The sequence below is a fragment of the Typopeltis vanoorti genome, chromosome 6, assembly GCF_054136105.1.
Source record: "Typopeltis vanoorti isolate ZY-2024b chromosome 6, IOZ_Tvanoo_1.0, whole genome shotgun sequence".
Lineage (NCBI taxonomy): Eukaryota > Metazoa > Arthropoda > Arachnida > Uropygi > Thelyphonidae > Typopeltis > Typopeltis vanoorti.
In genome coordinates, this window is record NC_143554.1 from 64,240,638 (window position 1) to 64,259,784 (window position 19,147).

At 36.9% G+C, this 19,147-nt stretch overlaps 1 protein-coding gene across 2 annotated transcripts in view; it reads left to right on the forward strand.

Annotated features, from left to right (window-relative positions):
* LOC150105499 (prostatic acid phosphatase-like) overlaps positions 1 to 19,147 on the forward strand; it is a 381,909-nt gene that overhangs the window by 139,621 nt on the left and 223,141 nt on the right. For both annotated transcript variants that reach the window (XM_090394218.1, XM_090394219.1), the window contains exon 6: positions 3,192 to 3,281. In XM_090394218.1, coding sequence (XP_090250344.1) covers positions 3,192 to 3,281 — 90 coding nt within the window. The remainder of the gene's footprint in view (positions 1 to 3,191; positions 3,282 to 19,147) is intronic.

Here is a 19,147-nt window from a genome sequence, read left to right on the forward strand (position 1 = left end):
ATGGCAGCTATTCTTTTTTTTTTTTTTAACTTGAAAACCTGCTGTTTTTTATGTGACCCATGCAAGGGTCACATAAAAAACAGCAGATTTTCAAGTTAGTGCATTGTGCATTCGTACAATGGACTGAGATATGTTTTGTTTTTAATATTTTTATTAATTTTTTTATATAATCCCTACACAGTACCACTGTGTGACACCGTACCATGGGTGAGTTGCAGATAAATTTCATCACTTCAAAGTGAAATCTAGATAATTGGAGCATTCTTATATTGGTTGTACAGGATATGGAGAACAGACCAGAGCTTCTCATGCTCATTCCTGTTACTGGATATCTACTTGGAAGCTGAACAAAAGAGGATAGACTACCAATTTGTGATTTATTTAAAAGTTGTATTTTGTTTTGACAAAATACAATCTTGTTTTGTTATGATCACACACACACAAATATAATAGTACAACATCCTAGCTGAAGCATCACCCTGTTAAACAAGACTAGTGCTGTTTTTGGCAGAGAACTAGGATGGAGAATGAAAAAGTCAGATAGTGGAACAGCCTCAAACTCTCCAGAATTATAAAAGTTAGGTACCATCAGTATAGACACATCATTGGAAAAGAGATGAAGCTGGTAGAGGAATTAGAGAAAATACCATAAGATTTTATATTCAGGCAGTAGTGATCAGAGCAAAGGAGTATCAGTAGCATTCATCACTAAACATAAACTTCTTGAATAGCGAACAGTTTTAAGTTTTTTATATCTAATACACAAATGGAATGTCATGAGATGAATAGCACATCAACGCTGTGTGTGGGCAAGAAGAAAGAATGTTTTTATTTTTTTTTATTTTTACAATCAATACAAGTCCTATAAACTCAAAGAGCTATCATGCTCATCTAGAACAGGCTTTTACAAACATCCATGCCCAAGGTGGGATTCAAACCCATAACCTTGGTTAAAGAATGGGTATGCTGTCTACTTCCAGCAGATGTTATGGCCTTATAGGAGGACTTGAATAGATTGTATGAGTGTTGGGCAACAGTATGGAACTGTTAGTTCAGTGATGCAAAGTGTAAGGTTCTGAAATTTGCTAGGCAACAACGGGATGCAAAGTATACACTTGGCAGGGGAAGTTTGGAGATAAGAGACCTTGGAGTGGTGGTAGACAGGGATCTGAAGTTAAGAGGTAATCCATATGCAGTGGCAGATTCCCATATGCCAGTGCCTACTCTGCCTATTTGATAATCTGGCACTGCATATGGATTACCTCTGAACTTCAGATCCCTGTCTACCACCACTCCAAGGTCTCTTATCTCCAAACTTCCCCTGCCAAGCATATACTTTGCATCCCGTTGTTGCCTATCAAATTTCAGAACCTTACACTTTGCATCACTGAACTGTTAGTTCAGTGATGCAAAGTGAATCATCAAAGTGAACCCCTTGACAACGAATCAAAATAATATTGATTTGATCTTGAAAGAAAATTACAATCAAGCTTTCTTAAATTGTTTCCAAAGAAAGAAAAAAATGAATCACCTCAAAGAAACGAAAACTTTACATTAAAGACTCTATAAAGAAAATACTGAATTTATGTAATGTACCCATAACAACTTAAAGTACATAAACCATAGACATCAATTAATAAAATAATACGTTTATTTGTTTAATAACATTGATAATTGTTAATGTTTGTTTTGTGTAATAAACTTGGTTTATTAAAATTGCTGGTTGGTAAAATTAAAAATGCATTAGGAGATAATTTGCAAGGAGGGGCCTCTAAATTTCGACTGCCTAGGGGTCTCCACAAAGTTTAATCTGGCACTGTCCATATGAAGCCTTGATCAGCCCTCATATGGATTATTGTGAACAGATTTGGTCCCCTGGTTTTCATGGTGATGAGGATATGTTGAAAAGGGACTGGAGAAAACTAAGGTCTTAACTGGCCTTTTGAGATGTGGGATATGAGAAAAGATTGAGGGAATGCAGTTTGCAGTGCCTTGTGAGCAGGAGGAAGAGGGAGAGGGATATGATTGAGATATTTAAGTTGGTAAAGGGTTGTTACTAGGTTAATGTGGAAGAAATTTTTCATAGAATGGAGGAAGGGGATAAAACGATGGGACATTCCTGGAAGTTGTATAAGGAGGGACATAAGGAGTAAGTACTTAATGGAGAATGGTTGGTCAGTAGAATGCTTTGCCTGACATAGTATTGAATGCAGATATGTTGAATGAGTTTAAAGCCACGGTTTGATGGACTTTGTGTGCGACATTGTTTGCTTCCCCTGATGAATCTTTTGGCTCCATGGAGGTCTGGTGTTAATAATAATAATTATTATTATTATTACTTAACACCTCCAGGAAGTCGAAAGACTCATCGAGGGAGAGCACCTACTCTACACCACTCAATTCACCAACTGAAACTACCTTCATCATCTACACCAACGCCATCTACTGCCGACCACCACCACCACCACCACCAGTATGTTCACAGACAATCACAACAATCACAAACATCCATGCCCATGGTGGGATTCGAACCTTCAGCCTTTTGACTGGAGAGCAGATACGCTAACCACTCAGCCAACCAGGCCAGCAATATAATGATAGTGTTTACTGGAAAAATTTGACATATTATTTGAAATGTTGAAGGTTAGGGAAGAGACAGAGTGAGGAAAGCATTTCCAAAGAACAGCGGTAGATAAAATAAAAAAGTAGAAAGAGAAGTTAGTTCAGTAAGTTATTCTTAGTTTTGGGAAAAAACTGGAGGAAGGACAGTAGCCAGTTCAGCAGAGTATTAAATGTAATATCATATTTTTTCTAATGCCACGTGCACTTTTTGTTTTGATTCTGTCTAGAAATTTTTGTTCCTTTCCTAAATTATTGTACTATTTGTATTTCCTCTTAGAAGGTCTTAGAATTCAATGTGTAATATCCAGTAGATACAGATATACGATGCCATGTGACCAAATTCTAAATAAACTGATCCTGTTAATAATATATGGTAGTATTAGTATATGATTTGATTACTAAATACATTTGCTTTGCAAATTCTGCCCCAAAATATTTGAATAAATATCACTCACATATACTTGAAAGTACCTGAATAAAATACAGTATACATATATATGTGTGTGTGTGTGTGTGTGTGTATTCATTCTTTTAAAAGGTATTGAAATATTTTTGTTTTCTTCTTGTAGAATCTGTTTAAGATACTGGAACGAAAGACCAAACTTGTAATATCGAATTGGACTGTTGCAGAGTCAATATATGATACTTTGAAAATTGAGGTAACTCTTTCTTGTCATTCTTCCATTCCATTAATTTTAAGCATGTGATATAATGTGACAGTAGTGCTCAGAAAAAAGTGCATATGTTGTAACATTTCTGAATTTTTTTTTAGTGTTTGAGACAGTACTAGATGATAAATTACTATTCACAATTATACCATAGTATAAAATTATTTATTTTTCAGGTATTTTGTCTTATATATCATAAGACTTGAACGTGTGGACAGACTCATGTGTTCGTCATACATGTTGTTTATTTTTTTTAGCGGTATATATTAGAAACAGAAAATTAAGTAAATAATTAATTTATTAACTTATTGCTGATATTTCACTGGTGTTATAACCAGCATCTTCGGAGCACAAAAACACAGTTTGTCACAATACGCGAGACTATAACAACATGTTGTAATCAACGGACTAGTTAAACAAAATTGTAGCAGCAACACAAAGACTAGAGTCCTGATTTTGGCACCCTCTGTATGAAAATAAAAAATAAATAATTGCAGCTATCACATGAGACTAGAGTCCTAAACAGAGAAAAAAACCGGTACTAGTTTTTTCTTAAGATGACTGTCTCCCAGATTTTAGACAAATTTATACAGCTATATTTGTTGAGATTTGGAGTGTGTTTCAGGGCTTCTGTTGCCTCTAAGAACAATCTCTCTGACTTGTAAGAGCTTCTGTGTAGTACTTTTGTGTTCTTCCAGTTGATCCTGTGTGCAGGGGTATCCAGAGCATGGTCTGCTAGGCCCGACTTGCCAAAGTGATAATGCCAGATGTATCTTTTTGTGTTCGCTGATGCAAATGTTCACAGTTCTTCCTGTTTGACCGTAGTAGGCTTGATTACATGAGCAGGGTACTTCGTAGACTCCTGGATGTGATAAAGGGGGAATGTTGTCCTTGGGTGAGTGGATAAGGGTTGCTAATTTGCCACACGGTCTGAATGTGGTGCGTAGTTCATGTTTATTAAGAATTCTTGAAATCTTTTTGGATGTGCCTTTAATGTATGGGATGGTGACTGTTTTGTTGTAGTTCTCTGTAATGGATAGTGGGAGGGGTTTCTTAGGAGCGTTTAGTATTTTGTTTATCTTATGGGGATTATAGCCATTGGCCAAGAAGGTGTGGCGTAAGTGAGCCAGTTCAGCAGCAAGAGCATTGTCATTGGAACAGATTGGTCTCGTTCTGTGGGTTAGCGTTTTTAAAATGCCATATTGTTGAGAAGGGTGATGGTGTGATTGTTTGTGTAAATATCTCAATGTATGTGTGGGTTTTCTAAAAACTGAAAATGATAAGGAACCATATGGAAGACATGTCATAAGTGTATCCAGGAAGGGCAGACAGTTATTAGCTTCCAGTTCCATTGTAAAGTAGATTTTTGGATGTTGGCTATTTAAATGTGCTAAGAATGTTTCCAATGTCTCTGGGCCATGTGGCCAAATAGCAAGCACATTGTCAACATAGTGTAGCCAAAGTGTTGGTTTGAGAGTGGCTGTTTTGATTGCTAGTTTTTCCAGGTGTTCTATGTAAAAGTTGGCTGGGTGGGGGGGGGGGGAGCCCATGGCTGTCCCATCTATTTGTTTGTATATTTTCCCTTTCCATGTGAAATATCCTGCATGTATTGTGAATTTGAATAGTTCAAATATATCAGGGGGCTAGTGTGACTTCAGTAGATTGAGGGTTTCTATTAGTGGTACATTTGTAAATAGTGAGGTGATATCAAAGCTTACTATTAAGTCTGAGCATTTTAGGGTATTGTGTTGTAAGATGCTTTTTAGGTAGGCTGTTTTGACAAAGGAGGGAGAATTGTTTGTGAGAGTGAAGTAGCTTAGCTAAATGTCTAGCCAGTTTGTATGTGAGACTATTTATACTGCCCACAATCGGGCATAAGGGTGTACCTTGTTTGTGAATTTTTGGTGCTCCATAGATCCTAGGTGTTTTAACATGGAATGGCTTGAGTTTGTTTATTGTGTCTTTGGGCCAGGAAGTGACTTTAATAATTTACGTGCCTTATTCTTTTGTGTGTTGGTGGGATTGCAATCTATAATTTTGTATGTTGACTGATCTTGTAACAGTGTGTGCATTTTGTTTTCATATTCTGTTCTGTTCATCACCACGGTTGCATTCCCTTTGTCTGCTTTTGTTATGATAATCTGGCTATTATTCTGTAGCTCTTTTACAGCAATGATTTCCTTATGCGGGATATTATTTTTGGGAGGCTTAGACTTGATTAGGATGTTGGCCACATCTAAACGTATGTTGTTGGCTATTGTTGGAAGCAGGTTGTATATTCCCCGTTCGATGGATGTCATTATTTCAGCTTTTGGAACTTGTTTGAGAGTCACGGCAAAATTGTGCCCTCAACTTAAAGCACTAGTGGCTTCTTTGCTTAAGGTGAGCGCCAATAAATTCATGACGACTAGGTATTGTTGTAATTGTGGTTGTTGTATAGTGTTGCATTGTTGGAGATTTTCAAACTTATTTTGGTGCCGGTTTTTGACTATGTTGAATTCTTTTTTAGCTGTTGCGTCGGTGATGTTATCTAGGGGGTTGAATTTGATTTTACTAATTCCAGACGAGTAGTGTTAATCTGTTCACGTAATGGCACTACACTCGCTCGTTTATAAATGCATTGGGCTTTGGACGAGTGGAACTTGTTTTTGATTTTAACGCAGTTCGGTATTAAATTGGTGTCTCGGCACCTCTTTAAGAAGGCTAACCTGTGTCAGCAAACACAAAAGATACATCCGGCATTATCACTATGTCAAGTCGGGCCTAGCAGACCATGCTCTGGATACCCCTGCACACAGGATCAACTGGAAGAACACAAAAGTACTGCACAGAAGCTCTTACAATTCGGAGAGATTGTTCTTAGAGTCAACAGAAGCCCTGAAACACACACCAAATCTCAACAAATATGGCTGTATAAATTTGCCTAAAATCTGGGAGACAGTCATCTTAAGAAAAAACTAGTACCGATTTTTTTCTCTGTTTAGAACTCTAGTCTCATGTGATAGCTGCAATTATTTTTTTTAAAATTTTATTTATTTATTTATTTTATTTATTTTTCATATAGAGGGCGCCAAAATCAGGACTCTAGTCTTTGTGTTGCTGCTACAATTTTGTTTAACTAGTCCGTTGATTACACCATGTTGTTATAGTCTCGCGTATTGTGACAAACTGTGTTTTTGTGCTCTGAAGATGCTGATTATAACACCAGCGAAATATCAGCAATAAGTTAATAAATTAATTATTTACTTATTTTTCTGTGTTCTAATATATACCGTTAAAAAATAAACAACATTATAAGACTCGATTATTTTTCTTCTTGTAGAAAGGCTTATACGTTGGTAACACATGACTGTTATATTATTTAAGGAATTTACAACATATACTGGAATATTAATTAAAAGAAACTTTCATAAATACTTCCTATATTTCAGCAATGTCACATTGCCATCTTCAATGGGAACATACAACTATGACATGTGCATGCAGGTGCTACAAAAAGTAAATGAGGAAGAAGAGAGAAACTACTGTTGTTTGTAGAGTCCTAATGGTGTCCCCTAGTGGGCTGTATTGGGTTGTCTTGGCTCTTGGGCTGATGTTCTCGTGATGCAAGCTTCCCAAATTTGGGGCAGTCTCATGCACCCAAATTTGTTGAGGTTTGGAAAGTTTTTTAGAGCTAAGGTTGATTCTATGAGCAATCTTTCATATTTAAACTTGCTGCAGTGTATTAACGTGGCTTTCTTCCAGAGCATGGTCTGCAAGCCCAGAGTGGCTGTACTGGTGAAACCGGTTGTAGTCTTTATGTTCCGATATCCTGACTTTTGCTGTCCTGCCTTTGGCCAAAGTAGGACAGTTTACAGCTGCAAGGGACCTGGTATACCCCAGGTAGGTCTAGGGGAAGTGGTTGGTCTTTGGCAGAGCAGATAAGGGATGCCAATTTTTTATATGGTTTGTAACAAGAAGTTAGGTCATATTTCTTTTAAGATTTTGGTTATTTTTTCCGAGGTGCCCCTGATATAGGGATGGATTTAGTGTAATCTTTGTTATGAAGGGGGGGGGGGGGGGTTAGCCATTGGCTAAGAAAGTATCGAGGACGTGGTTTAGTTCAGTGATTAGCTATATTGGGTTGCCTTGGCTGTTGGGCTGATGTTTTTGTGATGCAAGCTTCCCAAATTTGAGGCTGTCTTATGCACCCAAATTTGTTGATGTTTGGAAAGTTTTTTAGAGCTGAGGCTGATTCTGTGAATGATCTTTCATATTTAAACTTGCTGTGGAGCCTCATTGTCTATGTCATTGTTGATAGTGATATCTTCATACTGATTCAGGATACAAGAGTGGACAAAGGATCCGAAATTCTATGTAACCATAAAAGTAGATCTAAGTAGGATAAAAATGCATATCACATTGAAAAGAACAGTGTGTAAGAAAGTTTTAAAAAGAATTAAAACTTGAGCAGGTTTTACAGATAGACTTATCAGTACAAACGTTATTAAATAATAAATCGAATAGTTCTAAAACAAATTGATTTGAAAATTTAGTAGAAGATAACACTAAATTATGAAAGTCACATAAAATTTATTTGTTGAATTTTCAGCTGTTTCATAGCCATTTTCAATATGCTCAGGAAGATAACCATAAATAAATTGAAAGGGCATGATATTATGAGCAGGAGAATAACTCCATCTGCATTAATAGATATTAAAATAAAAGTAAAATATTTTAAATAATTAATTAATGACAATTTATGAAATATGTGAATGCAAGTATTTGTTAGTATAACTTCCCAAAATTGAGAAAGTTCAAAGCAGTTATTTTTGTTAAGGTTAGGATTGTGAATGTGTGTGCTTCACAGCTTTTGTGTAGAACTTTTGTGTTTTGTAGATAAGAATTTTGTACTACTGAATTTTGTGTTTTGTAGATAAGACATGGTTTGCTAAATTTATTGGGCTCTTTAAGTAAAATATATTCTTAATATTCTTCAAGACAAATTTGTGCAGAACGACAGACTGCTATTAGGTTATTCTATAACATAACCTAAAGGAACAAGGGATTCTGTAAACTCGAGGATAAGAAAGAGGAGGATATTTGTATTTTGGAGAGATAAGGAAGGTATTTAGTTTATGGACTGGATGGAAAGAGACTTGTGGGTCAAGTTTTTTTCTGAAAATCCTTGAACATGTGGAAGACAAATTCTGGGAACTTTTTCTTGAGGAGGGTTAAGATGAAGGCCATAATTATTGATTATTTTATTTATAGATTTTTGTATTATAGCAATTAGAAATAAAAGTAGATCTAATAGTAGAGAGCTCCTTGTTTAGAAGAGAATCACTTGAACATATTTTATGAGCTCTGTCAACTAGAGATTTGACTACACCATATTTCTGACAAGGGTGATGATGTGAATTAGAATCTACATACTTGGCAGTATGAGTTGTTTTCTGTAGACTGCCATTGGTTGATGTAGAATGAGAACATCCAGAAAAGGAAGACTTGTTATCTTCTACTTCTAAGGTAAATTTGATTCTTGGGTTTACTGAATTAATTTTCTCAAGAAATTCATGAAGACTGGACAATAAGGAGTTCCATACCGCAAAAGTCATCATCACCATATCTGTACCAAATGGATGGTTTAGAATATACTTTGAGAATATGTTGTTCAAAATGTTCCATAAAGTAATTAGCTAGAGTAGGAGAAATGGGAGACCCCATAACTGTTCCTTCTATATGCTTGTATGATTCATGCTGACAACTGAAGTATACTGAATTAATGACAAAGTCAAATAAATTTACAATATCAGGAGGAAAATCATTATGAAGTAATTCAATTGTATCAGTTAGAAGGATGTTATGTTTGTAAAGCGAGAAACTACATCAAAACTTACTAGATCTCTGAGTTGTAATTATAATCCTTAAAAACTGTCAAGATCCATCTGATCTTCTCTCTGCAGTTAACAGGAAACTTTCTTTCAGAAAAAAGTCAATAAATTTCAAGAAAATTTCAGACTTCTTAGCACATAATATCACACACTTTCAATTTAAACATTTTAATTACTAAAAGGTTTTTATAAGATTGATGCAGAGGAAATATTTCAGCTGTGTGATAGTGATGGAAGAACAAAAGGGTGTGAGAACTAGATTTTTTGCCTGGAGGGGTGGTTAATGAGTGGAATGCATTGCCTGACTCAGTTGTAAGTTCTTCCTTTGCAAATGAGTTCAAGAAGAGATATGATAGATAGTGTTTTGATAGTTTGGGTCTCCTGCAATGAGTCTACTGACTCCATGGAGAACAAAAGGGTGTGAGAACTAGATTTTTTGCCTGGAGGGGTGGTTAATGAGTGGAATGCATTGCCTGACTCAGTTGTGAGTTCTTCCTTTGCAAATGAGTTCAAGAAGAGATATGATAGATAGTGTTTTGATAGTTTGGGTCTCCTGCAATGAGTCTACTGACTCCATGGAGATACCCATAATAATAATAATAACTGTTGTTCTCTATTTTCATAGTTATCTTCCATTGAAAATGTATGCCAATGAAACATTGCTGAAAATTCTACAAATAAACAACTTTTATATGCCTTCTGTATTTATTTAGCATTATAAGGTTTGAAAACAAGAACCAAACCTTGAGGTTTCACTGACAAACTCTAAAGAAAACATTGATTAATTCAACGTTGAGAGATATGTGGTGAAATTGTCTGCAACTTATTTGCTAGGAACTTTTGGCATGTTTTCTTTTCCAAAACTGCCTCTTTAACTTCTTTTTGTCCACCATAGTGTTCTTAGTTTTCTATTCTCTCAAATGCCCTAAAAGAACAGAGAAAAATGTAATAAGCTCTGTAAAAGTAACTAAACAAGTTATGGGAAAACTTTATTATTATTATTATAACGGTGTCTCCATGGAGTCAAAAGACTCATTGCGGGAGACCCCACATTGACACGACACACTAACCATTATTTATACAATACCTATCATACTTCTCCTTAAATTCATTCACAGACGAAGTATTCACAACCACCTCTGGCAACGCATTCCACCCCTTTACAACCCTCCAAGTAAAAAATCTAGTCCTAACACCCTTGTTAACCACACTCTTAAATAATCTCCAGGGATGGCTCCTCGTTCTCTTCCTTCCTGCACTGGTCTTAAAAATGTCATCAGTATCAATCCTGTAAAATCCCTTTAATAATTTATATGCTTCTATCATATCTCCTCTCCTACGTCTATCAGCTAGTTTTTGGAGCCCACAGATCTTCAATCTATCCGGATAGGGAACATCCCACAGACCTGCAACAATCTTTGTAACTCGTCTCTGAATCTTCTCCACCATTTCTTCATTACCAAGAAATCCAGGTGACCAGATCTGTGCATAATAGTCCAAATGTGGTCTTATTAATGCCTTATAAAGTGGAACAATAACTTCCTTATCACTGCTTGTTAGTGTTCTTCAATAAGTATATAGAAAATTATTATTATTATCACACCCTCCATGGAGTTGGCAGACTCATCGTGGGAGGTACGTTCAACTGACAACATATTAATCATATAAAATCTTAAAATCCTCAACAACACATTCTGGTAATGCATTCCATTCACTGACAATTCTCCATGTAAAATATCTACTCCTCACATCCATCTTCAACACACTTTTACATAACGTCCAGGAATGACCTCTAGTTCTTCTCTGGATGACCTCTCACCTACTCTTTTTATAATCCCCTCTGGATTAATCTGATAAAATCCTCTCACTGACATAAATGTCTCTATCATATCACCTCTTTTCCTCCTATCCACCAAACTTTGAAATCTACATTTCTTCAACCTCTCTCTCTCTCTACATATCCAGCATTCCCAATTCCTGATATTGTCTTAGTCACTTGCATCTAGACCCTCTCCAATGTTTCCACATCACATTGAAAATGAGGCTACCAGACCAGATCTGAGCATAATAGTCCAAGTGTGATCTGACCAGGGCTTTATACAGTGGCACAAACACTTCCTTATCCCTACATGTTAGAGACTTCTTATCATAGAAGCACTACAATGTGCAGCCTTTGCAACACTAGCAATATGCCCCCTAAACTTCAGTCTACTGTCAACCATCACTCCCAAATCCATAATCTCATCCACTTCCTGCAGTATGGCACCATCAGTATAGTATGCAGCCTTATATTTCTGCACTCCAAGATGCAACATCTTGCACTTATTGATATTAAAACTACAACCACACTCCTTTGTCCAAGTAAAAAGTCTATTCAAATCTTCATGAAAGGAATTGACATCAGCAGTGCTACTTATAATTCTTCCCACCTTTGCATCATCAGCAAACTACTGAAGATTCCCAGTCAGTCTACATGATATATCATTTATAAACAACTTAAACAACAGGGGGGGGCCCAAGAACAGAAAACTTGGAGCATGCTACTGGTTACCCTCCTGTTTTGACACTGCTCCATCATACATAACTTGCTGGTGTCATTCAGAGAGCCAATCTCTGATCCATCAATCTATCTATTCCCATCCTCTGCAGCTTGTACACCAACTTATCATGGGTTAATCTATCCAATGCTTTTGCAAAATCCAAAATATCACTGTATAAATTTCTCCCTTATCTAACAAACTTGTTCCCTTATCATAAAATGCAAGTAAATTGCTGAAACAGGATCTACCCTTTATAAATCCATGCTGACCATCATAGAGAATGCCATCTCCATCAACCAAATCCTGTATTCTATTTCTTACAAATCTCTCCAACAATTTGACCACAACTGCAGTTATATGGACTGGCCTTTCGTTGGACACTTCTGTCTTAGAACCATGCTTGTGGAGTTGTACTATTTTGCCTTCTTTCCACTTGTTAGGAACCATAACCACTGCAAAACTTTCGTTGAATAACCAGGTCAATGGCATAGCCAGCTATGGTGTACATTCATTAAGAATACATCATGATATGTCATTCATTCCCACAGCCTTATTAACATCTGATACACCTCTGATTCTCCTAATACTTGCCTCTCTTCTATATATTGTATGGCATCATTTACACCATTATTTTGGGGAGTGATGGTTGACAATAGACTCAAGTTTAGAGGGCATATTGCCAGTATGATATATGCTGCTAAAGTGCTTGTTGAATGATTAAACTATATCCTTTTAATCTGCTGTTATTTTGCTGCCATGACTGTCCACCACTGTCAGTTTGCCATAATTATTATTCCTCTTTCTTGCCATATACTGGAAAAATTTCCTTCAGCTAACCTTGGCCTGCCCAGCCAATCTCCTCTCATACTACACCTTTTCTTTCTTTACCATCCTTGTCACCTTTCTAGTCTGCACTTTATACTCTTCATGGATCTGATACCACCAACTGTCTTGTACATAACATTTTCTTTTCCAGCACAGCTTGCTTGATTTCACTGTTCATCCATTTCATTCCTACTCTATTTTTATTATTATGATGATGATGATTCGGGTCACCATGGAGTCAAAAGACTCATCATGGGAGGCCTTTCCTAGAAAACACAGTCTGCCATACCAGTCCTTTAACTCACTGACTGTTCTTGCTCCCACCACTCTATCAGGCAATGCATTCCACGGTTCAACCACCCTCCATGCAAAAAAACCTTTCCTCACCCTCTTGCTCACAACTTCCAGGAATGGCCCATTGTCCTTGCTCCTCCCCCCTATTCCATGAAGCGAAATAACTCCCCAGTGTCAACCCTGTAATTACCTCTCAACAGTTTAAAAGTCTCAATCATATGACCTCTCCTTCTATTTACCAAATTCTGCATTCCATATTCCCTCAGCATGTCCTCATAACTAACACTGTACAGTCCTGATACATCTTTGTTATCCACCTCTGTACTCTTTCCACAGTTAATTTATCCCCTTCAAATCCTGGGGACCAAATTTGAGAACGATAGTCCAAGTGTTGCTTAATCAGGACTTTATGGAATGACAACTCTTTTATTTCTGCAGGTCAGCATACTTCTCATTATTGCAGCAATCCTCTGAGTTACCTTCACCACATTTGCAATATGGTCCCTGAATTTCAGATTTCTATCAATCATCACTCCAAGATCCCTTGCCTCCCCTTCTTCCTCCAGTACAGCTCCTCCAACAGAGTATGCAGCCTCCCATCAATGTATCCCAAATTTCAAGACTTGAAATTTGGGATACACTGAAAGTCCCCATTCATTTGCCCATCTGTCCAGTTTATTCAAATCCTCTTGCAGGGCTGCCAGATCTGCACTATTACTAATACCTCTTCCTAGCTTCAGTCATCTGAATATCCCCCAGCAATCCACTGACAATGCCATTGATAGAAAAGTTAAACAATACAGGTTCCAGTACTAAGCCCTGTGGGACCCCACTTGTAACCTTCTGCCTCCTTGATATTGCCCCACCATATATAACTCTCTGATACCTATCAGATAGCCAATCCTGACTCACTCTCCTTGCCTGAGTCTTATATTCTTCATGTATCTGTTCTCCACCTCTCTCCTTATATCTCTTACATAACCTCTTTTTTTACCTGCAGTTCCTGTTTGATATTGCATCCGCTTTACCAAATTGTGTCCTCCTCTTCACTCGTGAAATACAGTTTACTATTGCAGCTAACAAATATTCCTTCACCATTTCCCAAACACTAATGATATCTCAGTTAAAACTACATGATCACTCTCTCCAACTGGGAGCATAGATAACAAATATTCCTTCACCATTTCCCAAACACTAATGATATCTCAGTTAAAACTACATGATCACTCTCTCCAACTGGGAGCATAGATGCCACTCAAATAATCAGCTTTTCTGATGTTGTGACCAAATCTAAAACTCTTGAACCTCATGTTCCTTCTACTACATATTGCCTAAGACATTTATTTGTCAAGAATTCTGGAAATTCCATTCCCTTATTACTACATGCAGTTTCCTCTTCCCAATTTATACTGCCATAGTTAAAATCTCCCATAAAAAATCATTCTTTGTGCATTTGCCAAGCTCAACTGCCTAAAGATCTTTTGCTCTTCAACCTCTGTGCTCCTTGGCTTGTAGCAACACCCCACTAAATATCCTGTCTTGCTCACCCCAACCTCACACCATATATTTCAGAACCATTAGTGTCATTGCCCTCCAGAGCCACCACTCTGAAAGGACATGTCATCACTTATCCAGTACTCCACTACCATGTGTTCCTTTCCTGTCCTGCTGAAAAATGCTGTACCCTGCTGCTTCTATTCCTGTTATTATATCCTCCTCCATCCACCATGTCTCAGAGATCCCAATAATCTTTGGACAGGCTGATTCTATCTGCGCCACCAATTCATCATCTTTATTTTGGATATTCCTGCCATTAGTATAAAGAATAAAAATTTTACTGTTTCTATACCTAGCATAGACTCCACTGGACTTAGCATTACCTGATGTATTTCCCCCTTCTCCTAAGCACCTATTCCCGCAAGAGACCACCCCTGCTACCATCCACCCTGATAGTTCTAGTTTCACTGCATTGACACACCAACTTGTTCAGAGAACAGCAATCTCTCCAGATGCCCACATTCTTCCTTATTCAAATGCAAGTGGTCTCTTGCATATAGTTTCTTTCTGTCCTCCAATGCCCTCCAAGCATCCCCATATTCCAAACTTCTCTTTTGACACATTCTGGCTATCATACTATTCAGTATTAATGCTCTTCTACTCAGCTCATCATTATCATGCCTGAGCAACACACTACCTTCCCTCTCTGAGTTTTCTTCTGTATAACCTCAAACATGAATTTCGGATTTCTCACCACCTGATTCACACCTGCCTCTCAAGTCATTTGTGCCCACCATCATAATAATCTCATCGACCCTTTCAGCATGCTTAATTGCCATATCTACACATTCTATTGTTCTTCGCAAACACTCCCCAGGCATACTTGCACATCACGAATCATTGAGTCTCCATACATCATGCTTCTTACCACTCTGTTCCTTGATTGCTCACCTGCATCCCTCCCTCACTCTCTCTCTCTCTCTCTCTTCTAACACTTAATCCGTTTGTTCCCCTACTTACCTGCCATCCTGGCATCTCTCTTTATCCCTGGTTTCAGCACTCCCTCGCATTCTTCTCATTCCCTCTCTCTTCTACTGTTTCTATCATTCCTATAAGTCTCACACTCCTATGATTCGCTTTGCATTCATTGCTTTCATTCACTTGATCTCATCTTTCACACTTCTCAAATCACTCCTGAGACATTCCACTGCCTCTTTCAGCACATTTATCTCTCTCCCTCCCCTCTCCCTCCCCACATACTACTGTTACACCTGATATCTTAGGAATATAGTATTCTCAGCTATCATGGTGTAACATGAAGAATAAATATCATAAATTAAAACCCCTGCATAAAAAAATGAATTATTTAATGGAAAATTTCTTGCATCCAGTAAAATGTATAAAACGTAAGGGTTGTTGTTAAAGTAGCTGATAAAGGAAGGAATGTATTAATATTGTAATATGACTTAAAATAAGGAATTCTAACTAAATAAGTAGCTAACAAAGGAAAGTATAGATTAATATTGTAATACGATTAAAAATGAGAGAGTTAAGTAAATAAGTAGAAATGGGTGAGTCATAAAATACGTTATGTGAGAGATTGAGTTATTAAGTAGAATTCATAGAAAAAGTTTGAAAGGGGATTAAGTCTGGCTAGCACAAGAAAAAGCAAAGCTATCGCTTAGGGCCGATACCCGGATTGAAACATTGAGAACGGGCTTGCCGATCAAATGACGTTTGGCGGGAAAACGCCACCCTAATTGGTCGATGATTAAAAAACAAGTAGGAGGAGGAGAAAGGAAGTAAGAAATGGTGCCATTAGGGGAGCAGCTATAAAAGGGTTGGTAGCCCCCTGGAAAGGACTCTTTTTTGGATAGTCGCTTTTGGCCTTGGAGTTTGGTTTCGGTTCCAGTGGAGTTCACGGGGTTTTCCTGAGTGGCGACAGGGGTGATATCTCCTCGTCACAACACGGAAACGAAAGTGAGTGGGATTTCGATTCCCGTTTTCCCGAGTAGGAAGCAAAGAAAAAATTGCCGTAGAGTCCTAGAGAAGGAGGGATCCTCTTCATTTCGACGCTAGTGATAACTGCGCAAAGCAGAAAGCTGTAAAGAGATCAATGTCCTCGTTGCTAATAGTAGAGCAAATATATGTGTGTTAAAGTATTCCAGAGTTACGAGAAGTTATACCAGAGGTTCGTTAGGAAAAGGATAAAGGCCCATACGAAAAGCTCAAGAAAGGTACTGTAAATCATAACCTATGTTAGCTAGAAATTTGTCTGTGAAAAGTATCGTGATTCCAATACAGAACTGTTGAAGTTATACTAGGACTTTAGTATATGATAGAATGTGTTATGTGTAGATTGACTAGTGTTAAAGATCTGTGAATGATTAAGAGTCCTAAGGTATTTTTGCATGTCTATTATATTGCACAAGATATTTAAATGACATATTTGTGTGTTAGTGCAAATAACGGTAAAACGGAATAGTGTGAATTAAGTAATTACGTATCCTAAGAATGGAATGCCTAATGTAATCTATGAAATAATTGAAATGTCACAAGTATGTGTTAGCAGTGAATGATTTGTTAAACTACTTCAGTATGAATAATCAGATAGTGTGAATTGATCTAATTTGTTCACATCAGGTGAATTTATGAATTAATGTGTATGGCGGCATAATCACAAATAGCCATATTGCTTGTAATAATTTAATGTTAGTCTATAAGTATTTTAGTTTAGTATTTGAATTGTACCATGTTTAGAAACTTGATAAACCTTTTGTTCAGTGATAAAAGAGTTGTTTGATGTTGCTAATCCAATTCACCGCTTAAAATCATCTTACCTATTCACGCGGGAAAATTTATTGTTGAGGAAAGAGATTAAGAGTCTCGACTGCAATAATATTTAAATACTAAGAGATATATTCGAGATTGACTTTCTCCCTATTTAATGACAACATAAATGGTGCAGTTGATAACCACTTGAAAATATTGTACTTAGTCACGCGGAAAATTTAAGTTGAGAATCGAGTTAAGTGTCACGACTGCAATAGTTACACTTTCAGATATATTTGAGTTCTTTCTCCTTGTTTATCTATGTAATATCCTAAACTAAATATCCCAAAAGGCACAGTATAAATACAAATATTAGGGGTACTACGGGGAGCAATAACTTAGATATTGGTATAAGTTTTGGTAAAATCCCGGGCATAGAAGTTAGAAGAATATAGAGAAAAGGAATTCGTAAGATTAGAGTAGAAATCGTAAATTGGGACACAACACTACCCACTCTTTGCTTGCCATTCATCCTCCAAACCAAGATCATCTCCAAAAACTTCACAATGATTCAAACTGTCTACACTCCCCACTTTTTAGTTTTTCATTTATATTTCAATGGTTATCCTCATCCTCTATCACACTACTACTTATCTCTTTGGTCAATATTCTCCTGTCTCTGAAGAAATGCTGTCTGTTATGCTAATTTACTTGCTTAACCCTTGGTATGTAGTCATACATTGCTTTTGTCAGATACTGCCTTGTGAGTTTCCATGCATTGTTAAAATCTTTTCTGCTCAGCCCATCTAACCAATGTACTGATGCTAACTGGCTAGAAAGCTTCCTATAATCACTTGCTTTATACTTCCACGTGTATCCAGTTTTGGCAACCTTTTCTTGTTTCATCACTTCCCAAACAAGTACCTCGTGATCACTTTCACCAACTGTTGACAGTGTCAACACTTCCTTAACAACTACATCTTGTAAATTATCATGAAATCCAAAACATTAAAGCCTCTAGTTGCTTCAATCACATGCTACTTAAGATATTATCTCTCAGAAATTCCACAAACTTGCTCTCCTTGTTCCCATACACTATCTCCTCCTTCCATTCTGTATTCCTTTAATAAAAGATGAGTCTTTTGACTCCTTGGAGGCCTGAATAATAATAATAATAATAATATAATAAAAGTCTCCCATCAGGATCCCTTCTTTTTACATGCCCAACTAATTTGCCTAAACATTTCATAATGAGTATTCTCTGCATTCCCTGGCCTATAACATTATCCTATCAGATATACTAACCTGTTTATTTCAATTTCACACCACGCAAATTCAAAATCTATGAATGCACTACAACTTCTACACTTTGTGGACCCAGGAATGACCTCTGGTTCTTTCCCTCTGACCTTCTCAGATTAATACCAGGAAGGTGTCAAAATATTCTGAAGGTTATTGAAAAGCATAAAAAATGGAGAAAAGAGTACTGTAGATGCAATCAAAGATGATAAAAGTGAGAAAATAAGGATATCCTAGATCTCTGGAGTAATTTGAAAGACTGTTAAATGAAACAAACAGTGACAGAAGTAGTAGAAATATTTTCATGAGAAATGCAAACAGGTGTAACATATCAATACTTGAGGTAGTAAAAGTCATTAAAAACTTAAACTGTAGTAAGGCAAATGAGATAGATGATATTCGACCAGAAATGCTTATATATATGGAGATATAAAATTTTGCAGTGGCTACATTGCATAATTCAGAGAACCTAGGTAGGAGGTTGAATACCAAATGATTGGAATTTGTCCTTCACATGGTTCCCATGTATAGAAAAAGAAATAAAGCTGAATGTGAGAATTACAGAGGAATTTCCTACCTAAGTCTTCCAGGTGTTTTGAAAAAAGCTTTTCAAAACACTACAGTTATATGGAGTAAATCGAACATTGTACATAGTCTATATTTGTTGTTAAGTTGTAAATCAGCAGATAGAATTGGAGGCAGTGCACATGAAGATGCTCATAATTTATTTTAATGGTATTACAATACAAAACCAACT